The 23822-nt window shown below is 40.1% G+C and overlaps 1 protein-coding gene across 3 annotated transcripts in view; it reads left to right on the top strand.

Annotated features, from left to right (window-relative positions):
- Positions 1 to 23822, top strand: part of KCNH3 (potassium voltage-gated channel subfamily H member 3) — a 47493-nt gene that overhangs the window by 15938 nt on the left and 7733 nt on the right. The window contains exons 1-10 of one of the 3 annotated variants that reach the window (XM_069972135.1): positions 777 to 810; positions 2971 to 3204; positions 7651 to 7785; positions 7889 to 8022; positions 8369 to 8618; positions 11902 to 12059; positions 12650 to 12857; positions 15703 to 15972; positions 21798 to 21997; positions 22852 to 23101. In XM_069972135.1, coding sequence (XP_069828236.1) covers positions 801 to 810; positions 2971 to 3204; positions 7651 to 7785; positions 7889 to 8022; positions 8369 to 8618; positions 11902 to 12059; positions 12650 to 12857; positions 15703 to 15972; positions 21798 to 21997; positions 22852 to 23101 — 1849 coding nt within the window. In that variant the 5' untranslated portion in view covers positions 777 to 800. Of the gene's footprint in view, positions 1 to 776; positions 811 to 2970; positions 3205 to 7650; positions 7786 to 7888; positions 8023 to 8368; positions 8619 to 11901; positions 12060 to 12649; positions 12858 to 15702; positions 15973 to 21797; positions 21998 to 22851; positions 23102 to 23822 lie in introns of those variants that run through there. The other 2 variants (XM_069972134.1, XM_069972133.1) reach the window with 2 other exon arrangements.

Raw genomic sequence — 23822 nt, 5'->3', positions numbered from 1 at the left:
ACTGTTTGTTGAATCGTCAGCCATTGGCTGTGCATCACTATTACACATATTGATGTGCACCCGACGGCTGATGATTTTAGGTCAGGACCTAAAGAAACGATCAGCCGACGATGGTTTCATCAATTGATCGTTGTCTCTATTACACAGAGGGATAATCACCGATCATCTGTGTAATAGGGACCTTACTTTTGTAAAGGCAATGTAACCAAGTGATCAATCAAAAGGATGTTGGGGCATATGGAAGATTTTCTACCCATGCTTTGACTGTTACTGATTGAGATAATCCCATACTATCCACCAGAATTTTCACTTGCTTTTATTTTTTTTACCAGCTTTATTTAGTCACCCAAGTTCTTTCATGCATTCTGGTTTGCATCTTCTACTGCTGATAGGTAGTATGGGATTATCTCAATCAGTAACAGACTAAGCATAAATAGGAAATCTCTCATATTCCCCAGCATCCTCTTAATTGTTCCCTTGGTTACATTGCCTTTACAAAAGTGAGAGATTAAAAGGGATAAGGTTAAAATAACAATGTCTTCTTGCTGCAGCCTGGGGGGGGGTAAAGTGAGCTGTGGAGGCCCAATGGGTGTTACTGAGAGGATTGGGGTAGTAGGCCTTAGTGGATACAATACAGTCCTCCATGAATGCGGTGGCTTCAGTGGTCCCACCAGTCCTCCCTTAGACTGGCTCAGGGAAAGGGGGGCTGCATGAAAAGCGCTGGTAATGGTGTACCCCTAGAGCTCTGCAGGAGATCCCGAAGCCTGGCGGGGGTCTCGTAGATCTAGCGCTGGAGAGGCATGGGGAGAGGTGAGTCTGGATAGTTTGTTACATTCCCCCTACCCCTGCAGTTTGATTTCTTTTTTATGAAAACTTTTAGTCTGAAAACTTCCTCCCTCCCTGATATGCAGTTTTCAGCCTGCTCATAGGGTCTAGATTCTTCTCATGTGGATGTGTCCTTCCAGTAATACATGCCGCATGTGAGGTCTGTGTGATCAGGAGTCTGTATTTTGCTGTGTCTGCTTTCTACACCTGTACACAGCCATTGTGATTTTCACCTGCAGAGTACCTTGTGTGTTCTTTCCACCCTATCTACAGTCTATGTAAGCTGGCTTCCAGGGATTCTCTCCCTGATGTCCACAATCTGAACTTATATGTAAACCCCCCCCCCCCCTCCTCTCTCAAATTCCATGCTGCTATCTCTAACACTGAGAGAGTTGAAAGCCTGTCTGATAGATTTGTGTTATCTTTGAGTAGCAGCTAAATGGTAGGACATTTTTAATGAAGACTGTTTAAAAAGTTGCATTCAGGAAACATTAAACTCAGAAATGTGTTACAGCTTTATAGAAATGATATGATGCACCAGATGTGGTTATCGCGCAGACACAATGAGCGCTCTAGTCACTCGAGGCAATAGAAGTGTAGCACAGAAAAAGAACTATTAACATTATATCACATATATGTATGTAACATGTTCCTGCATGTTCAGGACAAGAACTATGTAAGATGAAGTGGGGATCACAGGGGCAGAATGACAACAATGGTAGGGGTGCAAGTGAGACAGGGCCTGGAGGGGTATGGGAGGGTATGACACCCTCCAGAAAGAACCAGCAATTTATCATCCACTTCAATGCTCCAATACTTACAAACATTTAAGGATCAGATCAGAGTGTTTACACTCCTATTTTATACTTACATATAGGAGGATGAATACAAATACTGGTATCTCCTGTCTTTTGTGCTGAAGCATGTACAATGTTGCTCTGTGGGGAGAGATTGAGGCTATACTCAGTAGCCAGTGATTTTTTCCCTATGGCAATATAAGAGAACCGATTCCTTTGATCCAATACTATATTATCAGATTGTAAACCACACTACTTAAAAAAAAAAAGTTGTCATTCTGACATAATATTGGAAGGAAGAGTGTCTCTAGATTATACAGTGCATACACAATTTAAACCGGATAACCAGCATCCATCAAATACAATGATCTCAGCTATGCACTGTACATGGTAGATCCTTTTACTGTCATTTAGTATTGCATTATGGCACTTTCTAGCAGACATTAGTAAAATACTGGACATCATAATCACAACTTGTTGGGCCCCAAAAAGTCAATGAGGTCCATTCAGCGCCGTTAGTGACCAGGATGTGTGGACTCCAGGTAACCACTGTTATCTGTATTTTGGAGTGTTGTGCTGGGGCCACTTCCACTAACCTCATTGGTGAAAACTAAGTCCAGGAGGTTTTTCACAGTTTGATACATATTTGAATAATTAATAATATGAGTTATATTTTAACTACATCCATTATTCTCACACAGAAACACTAAAAATAAAGCAAGAGGAAGTCAGGGTACAGAATCTGACGCCAGCTACTTGGTGGGGGGAGTTTAGCATGGGCACAAGCACTTTCTAGTTATAGGCAGCAAGGATAGTTCCAGCACTCAGTCGTCCAAATCCAATTCCTTTATTGTAGCATAGCAATGCATGCTATGACTAAGGTCTGAATAGATCGAAACATGTCAGTGATTGTCAGGATTTTATTGTTTGTTGTTTTTTTTTTGCTATGCTACAATAAAGGAATTGGATTTGGACGACTGAGTGCTGGAACTATCCTTGCTGCCTGTTTCTTGGTGATTGCTTGCACCTCCGTGCTCCAGCAGGAGGGGATATACGTGCAGGTGTGGTCAGCTGATCATACTTCCTCCTTGCACTTTCTAGTTATATCCCAATTATGTGTCTTTCTGGTAACATTATAGTTCATTATAGTTCAACGTCTGAAGACGCTGTAATTTTACCTGTAAAACCACCTTACATTTACCTGTTAATGTAGACATTTGTGAAATGTTTTACTATACAGAATTTCCCTCTTTATCATGTGTCATCATCACTCCATTCTTCCTTCTCTCCCTTTCGCCATCCTCCCCCATCTGCCCCTCTCCTCACCCCGCTCTCTTTCTCTCCACAGACAGCAACTTTGTCCTTGGCAATGCTCAGCTGCCGCACTCCTACCCTGTGGTGTATTGCTCAGATGGGTTTTGTGAGTTGACCGGCTTTGCCCGTGCAGAGGTCATGCAGAGATCCTGTGCCTGTACCTTTTTGTATGGTGCAGATACTGGGGAACAGGTCAAGCAATGCATCCAGAAAGCCCTGAATGACAAACAAGAGCTTAAGGCTGAGTTGCAGCTTTACAGGAAAAATGGTGAGTGAATAGATTGAAATTAACTGTATAAACCATTACCGCTCTAAAACTGAATACTATACTATATCTATTTTACTATTTATTTTATTTATTATTTATTTAAGGGATCTATACATTTGTACCTTTATGTGTTGACTTTTGTTATTCTTGAGTAACCTAGTCTCTGTTCCATTGACTTGTAGGTCAGGCAGTGATTACAGGCTCCCTTCATTGCATAAAGCATACAATAGGTTAACAGAATTGGTTCAGTCCTGTTGTGTGGACCTGACTGTGCCAGACTAAATTGCTATTGACATGAAAATGATGTGCTGCTGGTCCTTGCATCTAAATTTTAACACCGGTAACCCTCAAGATGCCCCAAAGGGGCAATGAAGAAATGTTTTTTGTTAGATATACTGGGGACAATAAATCTGGAGCTAGGATAAAGCTAGCCAAAGACTTCAGGCAGTTTTTTCGCTGCCAGTGATGACCACATACATGCATACTTTGCCATGCGCACATGTATTCTTAAAGTGACACTGTCCCCCCCATTTGCATTTTGACTTCTCTCCACAGGTGTAAAGGGTAAATGTTACAGCTTTCATTACTTATTTTATATCACACCTCATGGTGCTTGTTCTGGTAAAAAGTCGTTTTTATCACCTGTGGATTAGTATATGTGGGCAGGGCCTCGTGGCCTTTGTGCCACATCACTCCACCCCTAGTGCCACTTAGCCCCGCCCCAACCATGACATCATTGCCGCATAGGCCCCGCCCCCTCAGCGGCCATTGGTGTGGGGCAACTAGGGGGGTGGGGCATAGAGCTTTAGGCTGGCCCTTCCAATGGCTGCTGAGGGGGCGGGGCCTATATGAAGCTGATGTCACTGTTGTGCTGGGGCTAAGTGTGGAGCATTGTGGCCCAAAGACCGCGAGGCCCTGTCCACATATACCAATCCCCAGGTGATAAAAACTACTTTTTACCAGAACAAGCACCATGAGGTGTGATATAAAATAAGTAATGAAAGCTGTAACATTTACCCTTTACACCTGTGGAGAGCAGTCAAAATGCAAATAGGGGGTGACAATGTCACTTTAAGGGGATGAGGGAAGTAAGCCAGAGTCTTCTTTGCCTCTCCAAGGACAATAGGATTGGGCATGTTGAAATCCAATTTGTTTGGCCTTTCTCTCCCCTAACAATTACTTTCTGGGGAAAGTTGGGCAACCACCATGTACGTTAGATGGTCATCCAGTCACGCTAAAATATATCTGGCCAGCTTTAGATTTAACAGAGAGGTATTGTAATCATCTTTTCATGCAGAAATTATACATAAATAATAAAGGATGAAAAATGAAATTACAGAAGTATGGAAACTACAATGTGCCAAACACTCGACATTTGACTCCCGGCGTCCAGAGAAGTTGGATGCCGTCCTAGGGCTGCCTAGAAATCATGGATACAGCCTATGGCCTATGGCTGATTGCATGTTTCCCAGGACTCCCTAGGGTGGCTTCCAACTTCTTCAGCCACTGGCAGTCAAATGCCGAGCATTCTGGTTTGGAGAATGTTGCCAAACCCAAACAGTTCAGCAAGTCCGCTCAACCCTACTTATTAAGTATAGCTCCAGTTTTAGGCCAAATCTTATGCTTTTGTAGTAGTTTAGTCCAAGAAATTCAGTATTAATTTGATGCTATGGACCCCTTTAACCCCTTGCCTCCGCAGCCTGTTTTGGCCTTAATGTCCAGGGCCTATTTTTCAAATCTGACCTGTCTCTCTTTATGTAGTGATAACTCTGCGATGCTTTTAATTATGGCAGTTATTCTGAGATTGTTCTTCGGGACATATTCCTCTTTATGTTTGTGGTATACTTTGATTGCTACATTCAATAGTTTTTTGTAAAAAAAAAATTATAAAAATTTGGCCAAAAACTTGAAAAGTTTATGTTTCTTTATATTCAAAATTCTCTTGTTCTAAGAAAAATAGTCATGCCACATAAAGTAATTATTACTGCAACATGTCTGCTTTATGGTGACGTCATTTTGTGAACGTCCTTTTACTTGTGAGGATGTTAGAGGGCTTTGAAATTTTGCAGCGATTTTTTTTAAAATTTTCAGGAAAATTTCAAATTCTGATGTTATTAGGGACCAGTTCAGTTCTGGTGTGAATTTGTGGGGCATATATATTAGTTACCCCCATGAATCTCTCCACTTTAAAAACTGCATCCCTCAAAGTATTCAAAGTAACATTTCATAATTTTTTTAACCCTTTAGGTGTCTGTAGAAATTTAAGCAAGTTGGAGGCGAAATTTAAAATTTTCTTTTTTTTGAAAGATATTCCATTTTAATCTATTTTCTTTCCCCTAACACAGAAAATACTAACTGAGAAATGGAACTCAATATTTATTTTCCGCTTATTCAATTTTTTCTAGAAATCCCCGATATGTAACTCAACCATAGGCCTCAGACATGACAGAGACCTGGAAAATTTTGGGGCCTTTTTTTTTATTTCAGTTTTTTTAGCCATTATACCATGTCACAGAGGCCTTGCGGTGCCAAAATATTTGTGTAAGACAGGTTGACGTTCCCATCGGTACCATTTATGGGAACATGTGACACCCTGATCATTATTTATTTAATTTTTTTATGAGGTGGTACGAATAAAAAACACAATTTAGCAGCTGTTTTTTTTAATCATTTTTTTTGTAGGCCGTTTACTATACATTACATATGACATATTATATTTATTTGTCAGGTCGGTACGATTACAGACACTTTTTGTGTCTTGCATATGGTAAGAGCAGTAATATTTTTATTTTATCGCCATTGGAGTTATGCGAGGGCTCTTTTTTGCAGGATAAGCTGAAGTTTTTAGTGGTACACCTTTTGGGTACATGTGACGTTTTGATAGCTTTTTTTCTATATTTTTTTAGGGAGCTGGATTAACAAAAAAATGTCATTTTGGTTAGTTTTTTTTATTTTTTATAGTGTTAATCAGGTGAGTTACTTAATGTAACAGGTTAATAGACGGGGTCATTATGGACGCAGCGATACCAAATATATGTATCTCATTTAAAGGGGATCATTTATAAAGGGGGTGGGGAATGCGTATATTTATTTATTTTATTTATGTAACTTATTTATTTATTTAATTAAGTGTGTGTGTGCTTTTTAACTTATTTTTTGAGGTACATCTATAATACATTACAGTACATTCACTGACAGTTCATTCACGCGATCAGACCCCTGCCTCAGTGCAGGGGCCTGATCGGTATATACCATAGCAGCCCAGATGCATTAAGCAGCGTCTGGGTTGCTATGGTAACCCCCCGACGCCGTATGATCGCTTGCATGGCTCCGGGGGGTGAAAGGGGGTTGGAGGGAGCAGATCTTCCTCCGGATTCCCCATAGACGATGCAGTCCCACAGACCGCAGCACCTATGGGGTTAACTGCACGGGGGGAGCACAGCTCCCCTCCGGGCAGGGGCAGCAGAGGGAGATAGCCTCCTTCTGCCACCTGATCGGCGCTAGGGCCAGAGGGGGAGGCTGAGACTGTATGATGTTCCTGGAACGTCATGTTGCAGGAACTACCTTCTTTACATGACGTTCCAGGAACGTTTATTTGCGGCAAGGGGTTAAAGTATAAGTCCCGTAAAATGAAAAAAAAATCAGAAAGGCAGGGGTGTGCGTTAAAATAATAAACAAAGTAAACTTATGGTGCGTGTACACAGACAGATTTATCTGACAGATCTTTGAAGCCAAAACCAGGAACAGACTATAAACAGAGATCAGCTCATAAAGGAAAGACTGAGATTTTTCCTATTTTCAAATCCATTCCTGGCTTTGGCTTCCAAAATCTGCCAGATAAATCTCTGTGTAAAAGCACCATTATCCATCCTCATGGCTCCTTAGCGCCCCTCCCAGGTCTCTCTGAGCGACTCCGGATGTCATTTCCATCCGGAATGTCACGTAACCGTCTTCATAACAACGGCTGTACTTCATAAGAACGGACATTGTTGTGCAAATACAGCCGTTGTTTTTTAGAGTGTAAACATAGCCTAAAAAGCTTTTTTTTTATTATTAATACTGTTATTATTATTATATGAAAAAATTATGTTGTATGCTAAAAAAATAATGCTGAGCCTCTGCATGAATGGAATGAGATGCCCATGTGTTTTTTGGTTCTCTATGTAATGATGGGTTTCCAGTATTTTCCAGTATTGACAGTGTATTTATGGGAGCTGGTAATAGGTATGAGATACCATTTAACTGTCTAGTGGGACTTTTGTATATAATTAACTACAACACTGGAGTTAGTGGAATAGAGGTGTTCATCTATGTGATAATGTTTATGCTGCCTAGCAAGTAGCTGGAATTCAGGCCTTGGTGTAGATGTTAGAGAACACTGATCCATAGAGAACACTGTCAGTTATATGTATGTGTTATTTTTATTTATTTTTTCTTCACCTTCAGGCTCACAGTTTTGGTGTCTGCTGGACGTTGTACCCATTAAGAATGAAAAAGGGGAAGTGGTTCTGTTCCTTGTTTCATATAAAGATATCACAGACACCAAGAACAAGACAGGAGCAGAGAGCTGGCAAGAGACAGGTACACAAAAGCTTCCCTGTAACCTGAGGAATATCTGTTTTAGGTTCTACAAGAAGTGGTGGTATAAAATATACTCCTGTTTAATGGCAGCACCTTCTCTTAGCAGGTAGGGGGGAGCAGCACTCTCGGGCCACAGGAAAAGGTTTTAATGCCAATCGTAGGCGAAGCCGTGCCGTCCTTTACCATCTTTCAGGGCATCTGCAGAAACAAAATAAAGCTAAAGCAAAAATAGGAAAGGTATGATCAACAGTGTAAATGTGTATATATATATATATATATAGATTAGTAAGACAAACAGATATTTACTGCTACATACATTTAAAAGAGATTTTCACACATCATAGAGACATGCAAAACCTTTTGGATCGGTTGTGCTGAGAAACCCGATGGGAGGGAGAAGCGTTCGGCTGAGTTTTTCTCCCGCCGTCTATTTTTACATAGCCGAGCACTTGTCCCTTCTAGCAGTTAGTGGGAATCTCAAACCTTATGTCTCTATGGGATGTCAGAAGTGTTTGTTTTTTTTAATTACAGTAACACTTTAATCATTGATTTATCATTGTCCTTCACTAACCTTCTTTATCAGGGCGTTTTTGGTGAGAAGCCTCGCGTTCCAGAATATAAAGTTGTCTCTGTGCGTAAATCTCCTTTTATACTTCTACACTACGGTCCATTTAAAGCCTGCTGGGACTGTTTAATCCTGCTCGCCACCCTCTATGTAGCCGTGACTGTACCATACAGTGTATGTTTCAGCACTGGAAAAGAAGATGGGACCCAAAGTCCAAGGAGTCCACCAAGTGCATGTGATCTTGCAGTGGAAATTCTTTTCATTTTAGGTATGTATCATGAAAACATAAATGCAATACAATATTCTAATTCTTTTCTCCACTTCACATAAAAAAACTATATACAAGATGAAACTAGTAAAGACAACATTGTTAGCAAAAAGTGCAAAATGATTGACAACCCTGTATGAAGAATAAGGTCTTCTGTCTTGTTAAAGATAGTATGTCCACAGATGACGGCAGAGGTGGGAAGATAGTTTAACAGTGGTAGAACTGTGTGAGAAGGCTCAGTAAAACAAACTAAATCTTGTGTCTTATATTCTACAGCATAGAAAAAGACATTTTCACACCTAAATCTGCTACGATTCAAATATTTCCCTCCAGACCTGTATTGATGAGTTCACATCATGTACATTGTTTATATGGCACTGCAGCCAAAGACCAACCTCAGTGGTTTTGTGACTTATATGCAAGCATATACTGAGGTATTAGGATGTACAAGAGATAATATATCTCTGTACTGCCACCACTGGTGGATTACATGTAAGAATGCATGAGATTTTGGTCACATGACCCTCCCTCAGACGAACCTGCAAGAAGCGATCAATATGTTTTGAATGAGGCGTTTTCCAAGTCGAAACCTTTCTCTCCAGAGAAACAGTCAGAAACAGTTTTCAGTCTAGTCAGTGTAGTGTCTAGCTGAGGCTAGTGGGTTCTGTCTCCTGCTAGGCCAAGAGAGGAAAGGAAATTCAGGCATACTTCAGTATACATATTCCTTCCAGCAAAGGCTGCTGTGAAGAAATTCCACTTAGCCCTGGCTCTGCAAGAGAATCTCCAGTCCAGTTCCAAGTTTTTAAAGCCTCCAGACACCTCACTAAAGTGTATATACCCTGGTCTCAATGCCTAAGGGAAGCATCTAAAATGCTGATATGTCCCTATAGCACATGGTGCCATTTTTTGGATATTAGTAGTTTATTTCATATGCTAATGAGGAATTTTGGTGCACTGAGGGTGGGGTTAGAACTAGATATGAGCGAAATTGCCGGATTTCTGCTTCGTATGAACCAGAAATCTCGGCGTCTGACTCCCGCTGTCTGCCGACTCCGTGCAGCAAGTGGATACAGCGTAAGGAATGCCTAGAAAACTGGGATACAGCCAATGCCAATGGCTGTATCCCACTTTTCCAGGCGTTTTTTTACGCTGTATCCACCCGCTGCACGGAGCGAGCAGACAGCGGGAATCAGACGCCGAGATTTCTGGTTCATACGAAGCAGAAATCTCGCAAGTTCGCTCATCTCTAGTTAGAACCCTCAGTGCACCTATCCTCCTTGGCTAGCCTGCCCCACCTAACAAATATCAGCAGAGCAGAACGCCACCACAATATTTATTAGAAGGATTGTGCCAGCAGTTGTCTCGTCCCCAGTGCAACAAAACACCTTATTACAATATTACCTAAACTACTTATATCCCAAAAATGGCACAGAGGATTAAGGTAAGAAACTTACCTTCATTCACAGCACCCTATGCAGTATAGGGAGATATCAGCAGGTTAGATGCCTCCACATACGTATGTGGAATTTATTGTTGAAATGAAGACATGTCTAGCTGGTCATTTCTTAGCAGGAGCAGAAGGGAGGGGGATGATTGTCATTGATCCGCAGTAAATGATTAGTTTGGTTGTGCAGAAGAAATGAATTTATGGATCTACTTTGAAAGACGAAGCAAGGGTGAAAGTGATCAATAATCTATAGGAAAACTATGATTATATAGGTATAATAATTAATTACTACGTTATAAAACTCTGCTTAATATATTACAGTAATCGAGTGTGATTTGGGGTTAATGTAGTGTTCACATGTAGTATATATGTAAATAAATCCGCAGTAAAATCTGCTGTGTCTCCTGTTCAGCAGATTCTATAAACACACTGCAGATCTCAAGTGCCTTTACACAGCACAACAAAATGAGTGGCCGGGCTGCACAAATCCCCTAAGTCTGATTCATGTCCTTCAGGACACATATTCACACCCCTGAGACACCTGATTCATGCCCCCTCTCCCTCCTATATTGACCCCCCCGACACCTGATTCATGCTGCCTCTGCCTCATATAATTTTACCCCCTGAGACACCTGATTCATGCCCCCTCTGCCTCCTATATATACACCACCCCCCTGACCCCTGATTCATGCCCCCTCAGCCTTCTATATTTACACACACACACCCCGACACCTGATTCATGCCCCCTCCGCCTCATATAATTTTACCCCCTGAGACACCTGATTCATGCCCCCTCCACCGCCTATATTTACACCACCCCCGACACCTGATTCATGCCCCCTCCACCTCCTATATTTAGACCCCCCGAGACACCTGATTCATTCCCCCTCTGTCTCATATATTTACACCCCGACACCTGATTCATGCCCCCCCGCCTCATATAATTTTACCCCCTCAGACACCTGATTCATTCCCCCTCCGCTTCAGATATTTACACCCCCGAGACACCTGATTCATGCCCCCTCCACCTCCTATATTTAGACCCCCCGAGACACCTGATTCATTCCCCCTCCACCTCATATATTTACACTACCTAAGACACCTGATTCATTCCCCCTCAACCTCATATTCACACACCCCCTAAATCTGTTTCATTCCCCCTCACCCTCATATCCACACCCCTCTTAGCGTGATTTACTCCTTCTCAGCCTCCTATCCCCACCCACCTCCTGAGCCATTCATTTACCAACCATAGGTGAACATTTAGGTTTGGATTTCTCTGTTCTCTGCTGGTCTCCAGAGGTTCTTTAGGTAATGTGAGGTTCCTTGGGTAATGTGATTTATATTAAAAAACAAGATGGAAAAATTGATGGAAAAATAACATAAAATTCAAGCACTTCTCCAATTTCCTCTGCTTCTTGCTCATATATAGTTTTATATTGCAATACGTAAAAAATAAATTTCTCAATGTGTCCCATGGGATCTGCCATATCTGCCCTCTTCCTCCTTACAATTCTATGTCTGGCTGTAAGGTAACAGGTTACAGTGAGAACCTCTGCCCTCTGCGCTGTCTGCAATATGCAGACATGTTATGCCCCATTACCTTGGCTACATTATCCCCAACCCCATAGGAAAGATCAACACGAATATAACCCCTTTGATCTATGCCAAACCGCTTTGATGACATGCAGAAACTCCTACAGACTGACAAACACTGGAGCAAGATTATCTCCTGTTTTATTTCTAGGCTTAATTCATTCTATATGTTTTAGAAACAATATTATGCCTTCACTGTTAAGGGTATTTCTTATTGTATGGCGTTCCATTGTTCAACAGATATTATCCTGAATTTCCGAACAACGTTCGTCAGTCAGTCCGGCCAGGTGGTGTTTTCTTCACGTCTTATCTTCCTCCATTATATCCGGACATGGTTCTTGTTGGATCTTCTTGCTGCCCTACCAGTGGATCTGCTCTACAGCTTCAAAGTCAATATAGTGAGTCACAATGTGTTTTGGCTCTGTTCACATCAAGTCTGAACCTTGTATTAGATGTATACATTGAGGGTATTGCATGATATAGACCTAAGATGGAAGGCTGAGTCATGCAATTGACTCCTCTCACCTCCCATTGTAAAAGAATATGTAGCACAATGGTGGAGTCAAATGAAAACTCTCTAGTTCTTACATTGTTTCAACTTAAACTAGACAGTCTAAAGCCTTGTCCACACAGCCTTATTTTGCAGTACAATTGGGGACTGTATAGGACACATAATAGTCTATGAGCCAATGCACACAATGCACAATTCGTGCATTGGCCAGGAGCCCTAACCAAAAAAAAAACAGGACCTGCATCTGATATAAATGGTCTAGCCAATATGCCTAATTTTGTCATTGGCAAAAGAAGGGCATTACATTTTTTTTTCTAATTTTTGGTTGATATTTCTGGGGCTTGGAATCAGTTATTAGTTTTCCATGCCATGTTTTCAGTTACAATGTTCACTTGCCATGTTTTCAGTTACAATGGTCAGTGAATTTATCTTATCACCTTTGATTATCTAGTATCCGTTCATGCTTTGCCTTCTCAGTACTTTGGGGCTCACCTTTTGAAGACTGTGCGTCTACTACGGCTGCTGCGCCTCCTCCCAAGACTAGACCGCTATTCTCAGTACAGTGCGGTTGTTCTGAGCCTCCTGATGGTCGTCTTTGCTCTCCTGGCACATTGGGTTGCCTGTATCTGGTATTTCATTGGACAGCAAGAAATTGAAAGCAATCAGTCGGAGGTCCCAGAAATTGGTAGGTCTAGGGATCCATCAACATTTTAGTTGATGCTCATTTCCATTTTTCTTCTATATTTAATGTATGTCTTATTATTATTGAGTTGTTATTCTGTTCTATTCTATTTTTATCTATTATATTATATAATATATAATATAATTATATTATATATCTTTTATATCAATTATTATTCTGTTAATAATTCTGTATCTATGAAGCTCAATTTTTCAGATTTTCTTTATTTTATATTCCTAGTTGTAATTTCTTATTTGTTCCTACAAGACTCAAAAATTGTGCTATTTCTATAGTCTTTAAAGTGTCGCTGTCATTAAATTTTTTTTTTGATGTTGCAGAAATCAATAGTACAGGCGATTTTAAGAAACTTTGTAATTGGGTTTATTAGCCGAAAAAAAATATTTTTATCATGAAAAAGCAGTTTGAAACTCTCCCCCCTGTCTTCATTGTTCTCTTATGGAGAGAGGGAAATGAGACACCAAAACAGGACAACAAAGAGTTAATTTACAACTACATGACTCGGCTATCTCCTCTGACAGTCAGCACTGACCTCTCAGACCTCTGAATACCGCTGTCACCCAGCTCTGTGCCTGTAATCCTTTGTTCTCCGCTCTCGCTGCCGACTCATCTCCCTCCTCCCTCCTTCCCCCTCCCCTCTCTATAGAACAGACTGGGTTGTGTCTGATGCAACACAATTTTCTTATATTTTGCAGTGAATAGAAAAGAGGAAGGAGAGGGGGGGACCTGGGAAAAGGCTTTTTAAATGTAGATAATGGCATATTTGCCTAATAAACCCAATTACAAAGTTTCTTAAAATCGCCTGGACTATTGATTTCTGCAAAAAAAAAAAAAAATTACGACAGTGACTCTTTAAAGTCTATAGGGCTGTCAGCTGTCAGGTGGAAGTTCTAAAGCAGACATAGAATAACTGCGACCTGTGAAGGTGTTAATAGCTACCTCTATTAATAATGGACTAAATGCTTTGTGTAACATGAATAATCAGTTTTTCAGTGGAAAATATTTCCCAGTACTGCTAGGCATATCAGCAGATGTAGAAGGAATATTGTACTGTTTGAAAATCAAATTAAACTGAAATCTAACTCGCTATCTCAGGACTGAGATGGGCCCCGGGACCCCTCTCCTCATGGCTTATGGGACTAAATAAGGACACTTGCACCTTTCCTCATGTTTGGTTTACATTTTATTGTTCATGGGTCATAGACAGTGTTATACTCTGACAGTTTGATGTATATATTTTGTTCTGTTTTCCACACAAATAACGAAAAATCAAATAAAACTTTATTTAAAAAAAACAAACAAACTGAAATCTAATAATAATAATAATAATAATAATAATTAATTTCCCATAGTAAGTCATCACCCTTAGCAGAAGAAAAATTACTGGACAAGTGAGTGATGGATAGAGCTTGGGAGCTAATTTTTGAGTCTTTACTTTTAGTTCTGCAAGGTTTTCTTTTTATTGGTCATATTAGTGATAGAAGGAGATATGTGGAAACCTTTGCAGGAAGAATGCAGGAGTATGTGAGCATGAAAGGATCCTGGTATCAGTAACCATAGTTCAAGAGGCAATTTCTTGTGTTGTTTATGGTACAATTTTCCCTATGTGTTCTTGGTTTCTCCTGATTTGTTCAGAGTTTCTTGGTTATTTCCAAATTTCCTGGATCTTGATATATAGATACTTGATAGATATCTATAGATATATAGATACTTAATAGATAATGCATATATTATTACATTGCAAGGTCCGTGCATTAGCCCTATTCTTCTCAATATGGCTTTTGCACGGAACTCGTTGACACTTAAGACATTTCCACAGTAACACAAACTTCTGTTGGCAGCTGTGTCTGTACAGGGAGGTTTACCATGGTAACAGGAATGCTTTAAAGGTATTGTCCATTGTCAGTTTTTAGGCCGAGTTTTTATAAATATGTCAAGGGAGGGAGTAATTAGAAAAAAAACGCATTCCAAAATGCATTGACCTTCCTGGTTCCCATGGTTCTAGGAGTATCATGATGGTCTCCATTGAGCAGCCGTTTCCAGGTTTGGGTCGGGTTCACACTACTTATGACACCGGCCGTTCTGTGACATGGCCATGTCACAGAACGGCTGGTGTAAGTGAAGTTCATCCTGGCCAGTACTGCAGTACCAGCTGGATCAACTTAATTTCTCACATTCCGGTGTGCCCGCATTCCAATTACCTATATCTGACAATGTATAGTCCGACTGGAGCCGCACATTGTCTGAACTGCGGCCGCACAAAACTGTATCCTGGCCAAAGTGTATACAGAGCAAAAATGCAACTATGGCCATTGTTTAATGAAATTATATGTTGTGTGATCATAGCCTTGGGGTTGTGATGTTGCCGGACTTCTCAGCCAATCAGTGAGTGAGGCGGGACAGCGCTACAGTCACTGATTGGGTGAGCAACGTTTATTATTATATATTATGGCTCAGTGCTTAGCACAGTGGCCTTGAAGAATTGGTTCTCTGGATTCAAATCCCATCAATGGCAACATGTTTGCAGGTCCAGCCAATCAGCAGCTGCAGCAGTGTCCCAGGGGGAATGCAATGTCACAACCCCAGAAAATACTGCAAATTAAGGGAGCTTCATTTAGAGTGTAACCAGATGAAAGAAGATTTGGGAGTTCCACCATCTTCTAGTTTCATTGCTTATGTGGAGTTTGTAGGTTTGCAGGCCCAGCCAAACATGTACATTTTTAGATATTTTGTCTATTTTTCATACCCTTGGAAAAGAGATATATACACCTCCTACGTATAAATGTGCAGTTTTATGACTAAATTCCCCTACGTTTTATCTTCTTCTCAGGTTGGCTACAAGAACTTGCCCGACGTTTGGAAACTCCTTATTACATAGGAAGAAAAAATATTACCAGAGTTTTACCTGTTCAGAACAATTACAGTGAAGAGACCACCAATGAGACTGGCTTGGTGCTCTTAGGGGGTCCTTCTTCTAGAAGCTCATATATCACATCCTTGTACTTTGCCCTCAGCAGTCTAACTAGTGTTGGGTTTGGGAATGTATCGGCCAACACGGACACTGAGAAAATCTTTTCTATCTGTATCATGCTGATAGGCGGTAAGTTCATATTTTTTATTACAATGTACAAATTTCTTTTAAAATAGTTACATGCAATGACATTTTATAGGAGCTACGGCAGTACAATTGTTGGCATTGCTAGATACACCAGCATTATAGACTCCGTATTCATGTAATGTTTTTGTTTTTCCAGTTTCGATAAGTGATAAAAACTACGTTGTATTCACATACGGCAGTTGTTCCTCCAACTGTCTGGTGCTGGCAGAAATCCATGTGCCTGACACCAAAGCAAATGACCCTTTCAGATGAGTGGAACAGATTTTCTATTGCAAACATTTCTACAATACATCAGCTATGTGTGAAAATACCCATGGACATAGAAAAGCAATTACAAGATGATAGTGATCTATTTTATGTTTGTATGTATTGCTGCAAATAATATAAAAAAAACAAGGATTATTCTGAAATTTTATCAAATGCTATAGGGAAAAAACCTCTAATGGGATCTCAAATTTTTTTAAAGGGGTCAGACTGGCTTGAATAAAAAAATAAATAAATAAAAGACTCCACTACTGCCAAATTTCAAAATGTTGCTGGAAAAATCAAGATGTTAAAGCCAGTTGACAGAAGGGATTGTCCAGAAAATATAAATACATTGATATTTCCCCAAGACACATGAGAAATATATCAAGCTGCCAGTTCATGTCGTCACAACCGGTTAGGCAAAAATACACTTGTAATAAGCTTGTGTGAGTCCCCACTCAATATTTTTTTAGATACTATTGAGCCTCATTTGAGTTAGTATTTTCACCTAAAGTAGATGTAGAGGCGACAAAAAGGAGAGCTATATTTGCAACTTTTTCTTAGTTTTGAACCAACTACTGGATTGGGTAACAATACTGACTAGAGATGAGTGAACCTGAGTGTGCGGCCTATGATTACCGGTGGCTGAAAAGGTTAAATGCGGCCCTGTGGAGTCCTGGAAAACATAGATACTGCCTTAGGCTATGGTCACACAACGTATAATTTTGTAAAACCACGGCCGTTGTACAACGGCTGTGATTATTACAAAACTATGTTTCCATATTTTCCAGGCAGCCTTAGGACTGCATCCAACTTCTTCAGCCACCGGTAATGAAATGCCGCACACTCTGGTATGGACAAACCCAAGAGTGCTTGAGGTTTGCTCACATCTAATACTGACCAAAATGAGGCTTTAAAAAAATAACTGGGAAAACAGTCTTAGAGTCCCCTTACGTATATCTGTACATACAGCTTCTTTAACTAAACACTTATCTGTCTTCGGCATTGATACACTGTGCACTTCATATTACAAGAATGAAAGATGTGCCAATATAATTGGTGCCATAGAATTCATTATCAAAGGTCACATACATTGCAGGTTATATTGGTCTGAGAAAACTTGACATTACAAAAACAAAACAAATGTCTGGCAGTTTATATATACCATATATATTCAGTATATATTTCCATTCAAAGGTTTGCAAATGTTAAACATTTCCATGAGAATGCATACTTTGATGCATCTAAAAATGATTACATTTATAGAAAGCACATTATCATCAAATAAATAAAATATATGATTTCTACTCATGTTTCATGCAGCTCCTTTTACTTGTACAGTAGGCTTGACAGGCTGGGCACAATTTTTACACTAAGGGTCCTATAAGATTGAGGGATTGTTAGTTTTCTCCAATTAATAATAAACAATAGCAAACGAGAGCTTTTCAGAATGACCTGAAATCATTCACCATAATACACAGAACAATAATCATTACTTACAATCATAATTATTTATAATCTTACTTGCGAACGATCTTAATAACAAATAAACGATGTGTACATATACCGACAGATAGGCAGACGATTAACAATGATCTATGGTCAGCTCAAAAGATACGATCAACGACACACAAATTTTCTTTAGTCGTTTGATCATTGCCTGCATACACACTGAAAGATTCGATTCGATGAATCGATTAACTTCAAGTAAATTGACGATTTTTTGCACGATAATCTATCCGTGTAATTGGGTATGAATGTTAGTGATTTAGTGATTGCTTTGGTCTTTTTATTACAGATAGCCTGGTTCTCATACAATTTAGAGCATTGTATGAGACCCTAATCCTGTCCATTCCAGAGGACATATTATGGTGTTGATAGCATTCTTTGGTTAACTCTTATTCTCGCCTATGCAATTTTCTTATTTTACGACCACCAAACCACCACCTGTTTTGGTCTTTAATCTATTTTTCAGACTATGGGGACTGATAACCTGAATACTTGGGACTGCCTTCTATCCAGTTTGTGTTGTTTTGTAAAGAGAGTTTTATATACCTTCCTGTCACAGCCAATTTTCATTCTTGCATTCTTTCCCCCACGTGTTTAAAAAGCTATATTGCTTTTATTTATGTCACGTACAGACTAATATACATAATAATATAATAGGTTGTTTTTGTTTCCGGGGGGTGGGTTGCAATACCAGTTGTACTTCGTACGGGCTTACTTTTTCCATAAAATATGCTGTCAAACTGGCCAAAAAATTGGGAATCGAAATTGAGGAAAAAAAGTTATTTTTCAAATTTCAGGAAGGTTTTCCACGATGTGGTAAAACTGATATGTTATCTATATTCCTTTAGTCAGTACAATTACAACAATTTGTATAACTTTTATTTTATTTTACTACTTTTAAAAAATGTAAATGTTTTAAAAAAATAACTGTGTTTAAAGTTGTTCTATTTGGACTATAAAGTTTAATTTTTTATTTTTTTTCCAAGATACCAAGTTTGATTATTTTTATGCTTAAATTATTTATTTGGAAAATAAGAAAAAAGGGGGGATGATTTTAAGTTTTAGTATGGGATGGGTTTACTGTATTTAATTTTTTTTTTTTTTTTACACACACTCTTGTAGCCCTCCTAGGGGACCACTATGAGCAATACCATGTTTGCCTATAGGGATCAATGCAGTACAATGCAGCCTGCAGCAATGACCTATCTCAGGCAGCCCGGAAGGCCTCATAGAGGCCTCAGACTGCAATGAGAACAGATCGGTTCCCCACGATCTTGCTGTGGGGAGCCGTTATTCCCACCTAACCACCACCTATCACAGTATACTAGAATTAAATATCAGGAATTGTGGCCAAGGTGTATGGAAACATATAACTTTAGCTGTGGTGAAAGCATTACAAAGGGTGCATTTGGACTTCTATACAGAGAAGTAAAAGGAAACAGACAAATGGTTCAGGGCTCATAGTACTTATGTATGTAAATATTGTGATGGTAAATATGTCTATACAGATATAATATACCCATCCTATCTGTTATGTTACTGGTGACAGAACGTTCTCACACCTCCTGTTGCCAACACAACTATATTTACATGGTTTCCATGTCGCTATACACTTTTCAATTATGCGTCACTTTTGAACTTAAGTGGGTGGATTTTATAACTGGAGCTGTATTTAACCCATTAACCCATAGATCCCCAGCTGATATCATAAACAGAATATTCTTTGCAGCTAACATCTCCAGGTTAGGACAACAATGTGCATGTTGTGCCGTTCAATGCAGGCTGGTGTTAGAGATCTCATTAGATTCTATGCATTCCCTGTCTTTCTTACATTACCTGTCATTTTGACGGTTTTCTCCTGCTAAATCCTTATTAATTGGAAGTTTTGAGAAGTAGGCAGATTTCTGAGCTTTGTATGTGTGGGACAAGCGTGGGACATTACTATGGAGACGGGGTGTTCATATGTGTGTGTGGGCGTTATGTGTCTGCATGTGCTGGCTGGTGGATTGTGTTCCAATTTGTATATTAATAGCTTCTTCTGAAGATATGGGGCTGAGAACAGTAATCAATATCTCCGACACTTATATAACCAGCAGGTTCTTAGCTGGAGCCATGCTGCTTCAGCGACTGAAGTGCGATGCAGACATTGCAAACATATTCTATAAAGAGCAGAGTGTTGGTAATAACTTCACATACTGTATGTTATAATAGTAGAGCTCTCTCACTGCCTTCAAACGTAGTGGAATATGTGCAGTATTGTGCAGAGAATTTAGGCAGGTGTGCAAAAAAGAAAAATAGAAGTGTTAATAGTTTATTTTTGTTAGATTTTCTTTTTGGTAACTAGCAAAATGCAGAGAGAATATAGGAGTTGGATGTGATGGATTTTCTCTGTCTGACCCTTTTGTTCTTGGAGGGAAAAGTCAGCACCATAGCAGTCTCACTGTGTCTTTACCCTCCCCATATAGAACACATGAACGTGACCACCTTCGACCACAAGATAGTCCCTGTGAAAGACGACTATGTTGATGTGTTGATAAGTTGATATGGCATTAACCCAAGCAATGGTACCAGTGGTGGTTAGATCAAAAGAAGGAAATGGTGCCAAAATATAACTTATCTGGCTGCAGTCGGCCATTCTTTCAGTGAACTCTATTTTACAATAATTTACTAAAGCAATTCAACATAGCAGATAAAAATAACAACAGACTACCAAGGGCCAGCAGAGTTGTCACCTGTCTGTTAATTACTGGATCACCAAAGAGAGAGAGAGGGCAGGTATTACTTCATCCACCATGACTCTCCGGCTCCCTCTGGGACACTAGTTACTCAGAGTATTATCCAAGAAAGGTAATCAGAAGAACCAGCATTCAAGGGGATTATGTTGTGGAAGTTTCAAGGGCATGAAAATTATGATGTCATCTTAAAAAAAAAGTGTATTTTCATAAAAAAATGTTGGTTTGTCGTTAAAGGAGAAGTCCGGCAAAATTTGTTTAAGTATTTAAAGTATTGTATTGCCCCCCAAAAGTTATACAAATCCAGGGGCGTAACTACCACTATAGCAGCCATAGCAGCTGCTATGGGGCCCGCTGCATCAGGGGGCCCCATGGCCTGCTCCTGCAATACACTGGGCCCCCTGAGCCGTCATCATTTGCCACACCGGGTGGCCCTGCTGGTCTCCTGGGTTTTGCAAATGCCCCTTTAACTGCAAGCACTCCTGACCAGAGCTAGCAGTTATGTAGTTATGACTTCACTTGGCCGTTTAGTGGTCAGACGGGGGGGCCCAATCAAATGTTTGCTATGGGGCCCAGCCATTTCTAGTTACGCCCCTGTACAAATCACTAATATACACTTATTACGGGAAATGCACATAAAGTGCTTTTTTCCCTGCACTTACTACTGCATCAAGGCTTGACTTCCTGGATAATATGGTGATGTCACGACCTGACTCCCAGAGCTGTGTGGGCTGTGGCTGCTGGAGAGGATGATGGCAGAGATATGCTCAGTGTCCCTCCAGTGCCCTGTGTCCCTCAGTGTCCCTGTACCATCATCCTCTCCAGCAGCCACAGCCCACACAGCTCTGGGAGTTGGGGCGTGACATCACCATTTTATCCAGGAAGTGACATCGCCATGTTATCCAGGAAGTGAAGCCTTGATGCAGTAGTAAGTGCAGGGAAAAAAAGCACTTTATGTGCATTTCCCATAATAAGTGTATAATGGTGATTTGTATAACTTTTGGGGGGGCAATACAATACTAATAAAAATTTCCGCAGGACTTCTTTAATTTTTAGTTCAGTACTCCAAATATCTAAGGGTCAGCAAATACAGTCATAAGCCTTTGGTGCAAAGATAGTAAAATACATACACCTATAAAAAGCTCATTATTATAAAGTTCAGACATACACACAAATGGAATAATAATAATAGCTCCTTGATGAAGCTGCATGGTGCAAAACATGCTGGAGTTTGGGACAGTTTCTAAGGCGATAGAACAAGGTAACCCTGACCTACTTAGTACTTAGTACTTATCTTATTACTGTACATTTGCCCCCCAGCGCTGATGCACGCACTGGTGTTTGGAAATGTCACAGCAATTATCCAACGTCTCTATGCGAGAAGATTCCTGTACCACAGCCGTACGCGGGATTTACGAGATTACATTCGTATTCACGGGATCCCCAAGCCTCTAAAACAACGTATGTTAGAGTATGTCCAGACAACATGGGCAGTGAACAATGGCATCGATACTAATGAGGTAAGAGAATATGAATGAAGTCTACATGTTCGTTTTTTCTTGGTGTTAATTTAACCTATGTCACATCCAGTTGTAAATCCTAATAGACGTTTTAGTGGGCCAAATATACATTTATGCCATATTAGGGCCGGTTCACACTGAGTAAACATGGCACTGAGAGCTCCGCCGCGGAATCCCGCCATGCTCAGTGTCCTGCTTTGAGTGAATGGGAGGGCACCCGCCTGTCCACTGCCGCCGCTTTCCGCTCCAAGAATGAACATGTTCATTCTTTGAGCGGAGAGGAGAGGGAGCGGACGAGCGCACGCTCTCCCATTCGGAATTGCGCCTTGTTTACTCAGTGTGAACCGGCCCTTAGCGTGCATATATACTGTATATATATATATATTTATTTATTTATTGAGTACCCAATTTCTTTTCTTTATTCCGTAGCATATTAGTTATGTTACATTACCCCCATGACATTCTCTGAAATGTTTGTCTACTCCCAATGAGTTCAAGCACCTATTCACACCGGTGTGCATAGGTGTCAAGCGAGAAAATATATGAGCACCAAAACTCAGTATACCAATAGTCAAACAGCAAGGTTTATAATATACAGGACTTACTATTAACTGTAACTCTCATCATTTGGTATACATGATTGAGTGCATACAATGCGATCTAAAGTACAGTGTGCAGGTTGTACCATTAGGGCTCTAAGAAAAAAAAAAGCCTCAGTGAGCACCTAAATAATATCAACAAAGGACTGGGCTTGAACTCATCGGGAGCTGCCATTTGGTAGAAGGTCAGAGAGGATCAGGCTGTCCACCTGTAAACCGCAGTCCTTTGAAAGTCATTGATTTTATGCTTTGCAGCTGTTACGAAGTCTTCCAGATGAACTACGAGCTGATATCGCTATGCACCTCAACAAGGAACTGCTCCAAATGCCACTGTTCTCCCTTGCAAGCCGGGGCTGCCTGCGTTCTCTGTCCCTTAACATAAGGCCTTCTTTCTGCACTCCTGGCGAGTATCTCATCCGGCAGGGAGATGCTATGGAAGCATTGTACTGTGTGTGCTCAGGATCCATGGAAGTCCTCAAAGATGGAGTTGTGTTGGCCATACTGGGTGGGTAGTGATTGTATGCCATATGAATAAAACAAACAAAAAAACAACAACCCTCTTTTAATTAAAGGGAACCCATCACCATAAAAATCCTACCTAAGTTATCAGCGTCATGTTATAGAGCAGAAGGAGCTGAGCGTGCATATATATATATATATATATATATATATATATATATATATATCTCAATCTGCTCAGTTCTTTATGCTCTATAACATGATGGCGATAGATTAGATGGCAATGTCATGGAGACAGGTTCCCTTTAAGTCCCAAGATACTTACAACAATAGGATTTTTAGCAGGACTTCAAATATATGGATTATTATTAAAAAAAATAAAATAAAAAAATGTCAACCCCTAAGATTCTTATACTACAGCCAGATACCGAAAAATGTTATGATGTGATTATTAGATTGAAAACTAGAAAATGTCATGGTTGTTTTAACACACAGATAATAAAATGGAAAATTTGGAAAAACATTACTTAAAGGGGTATTTTGGGGAAAATTTATTCAGGATGTCTCTTCATGTTTTTTGAATGTATGTCTCATATATTAGGGCAGGGATGGGCAACCTTCGGCCCTCTAGCTGTTGCAAAACTTCAACTCCCATCATGCAGGACAGCCTTTGGTTGTCCAGGCATGATAGGAGTTGTAGTTTTGCAACAGCTGGAGGGTTGAAAGTTCCCCATGCCTGTGTTAGGGTTTGGATTGTGTTATTATAT

Source organism: Dendropsophus ebraccatus, chromosome 5 (genome assembly GCF_027789765.1).
Source record: "Dendropsophus ebraccatus isolate aDenEbr1 chromosome 5, aDenEbr1.pat, whole genome shotgun sequence".
Taxonomy (NCBI): Eukaryota; Metazoa; Chordata; class Amphibia; order Anura; family Hylidae; genus Dendropsophus; species Dendropsophus ebraccatus.
Note: the sequence above shows the minus strand (reverse complement) of the source record. Positions and strands in the feature narration are given on the sequence as shown.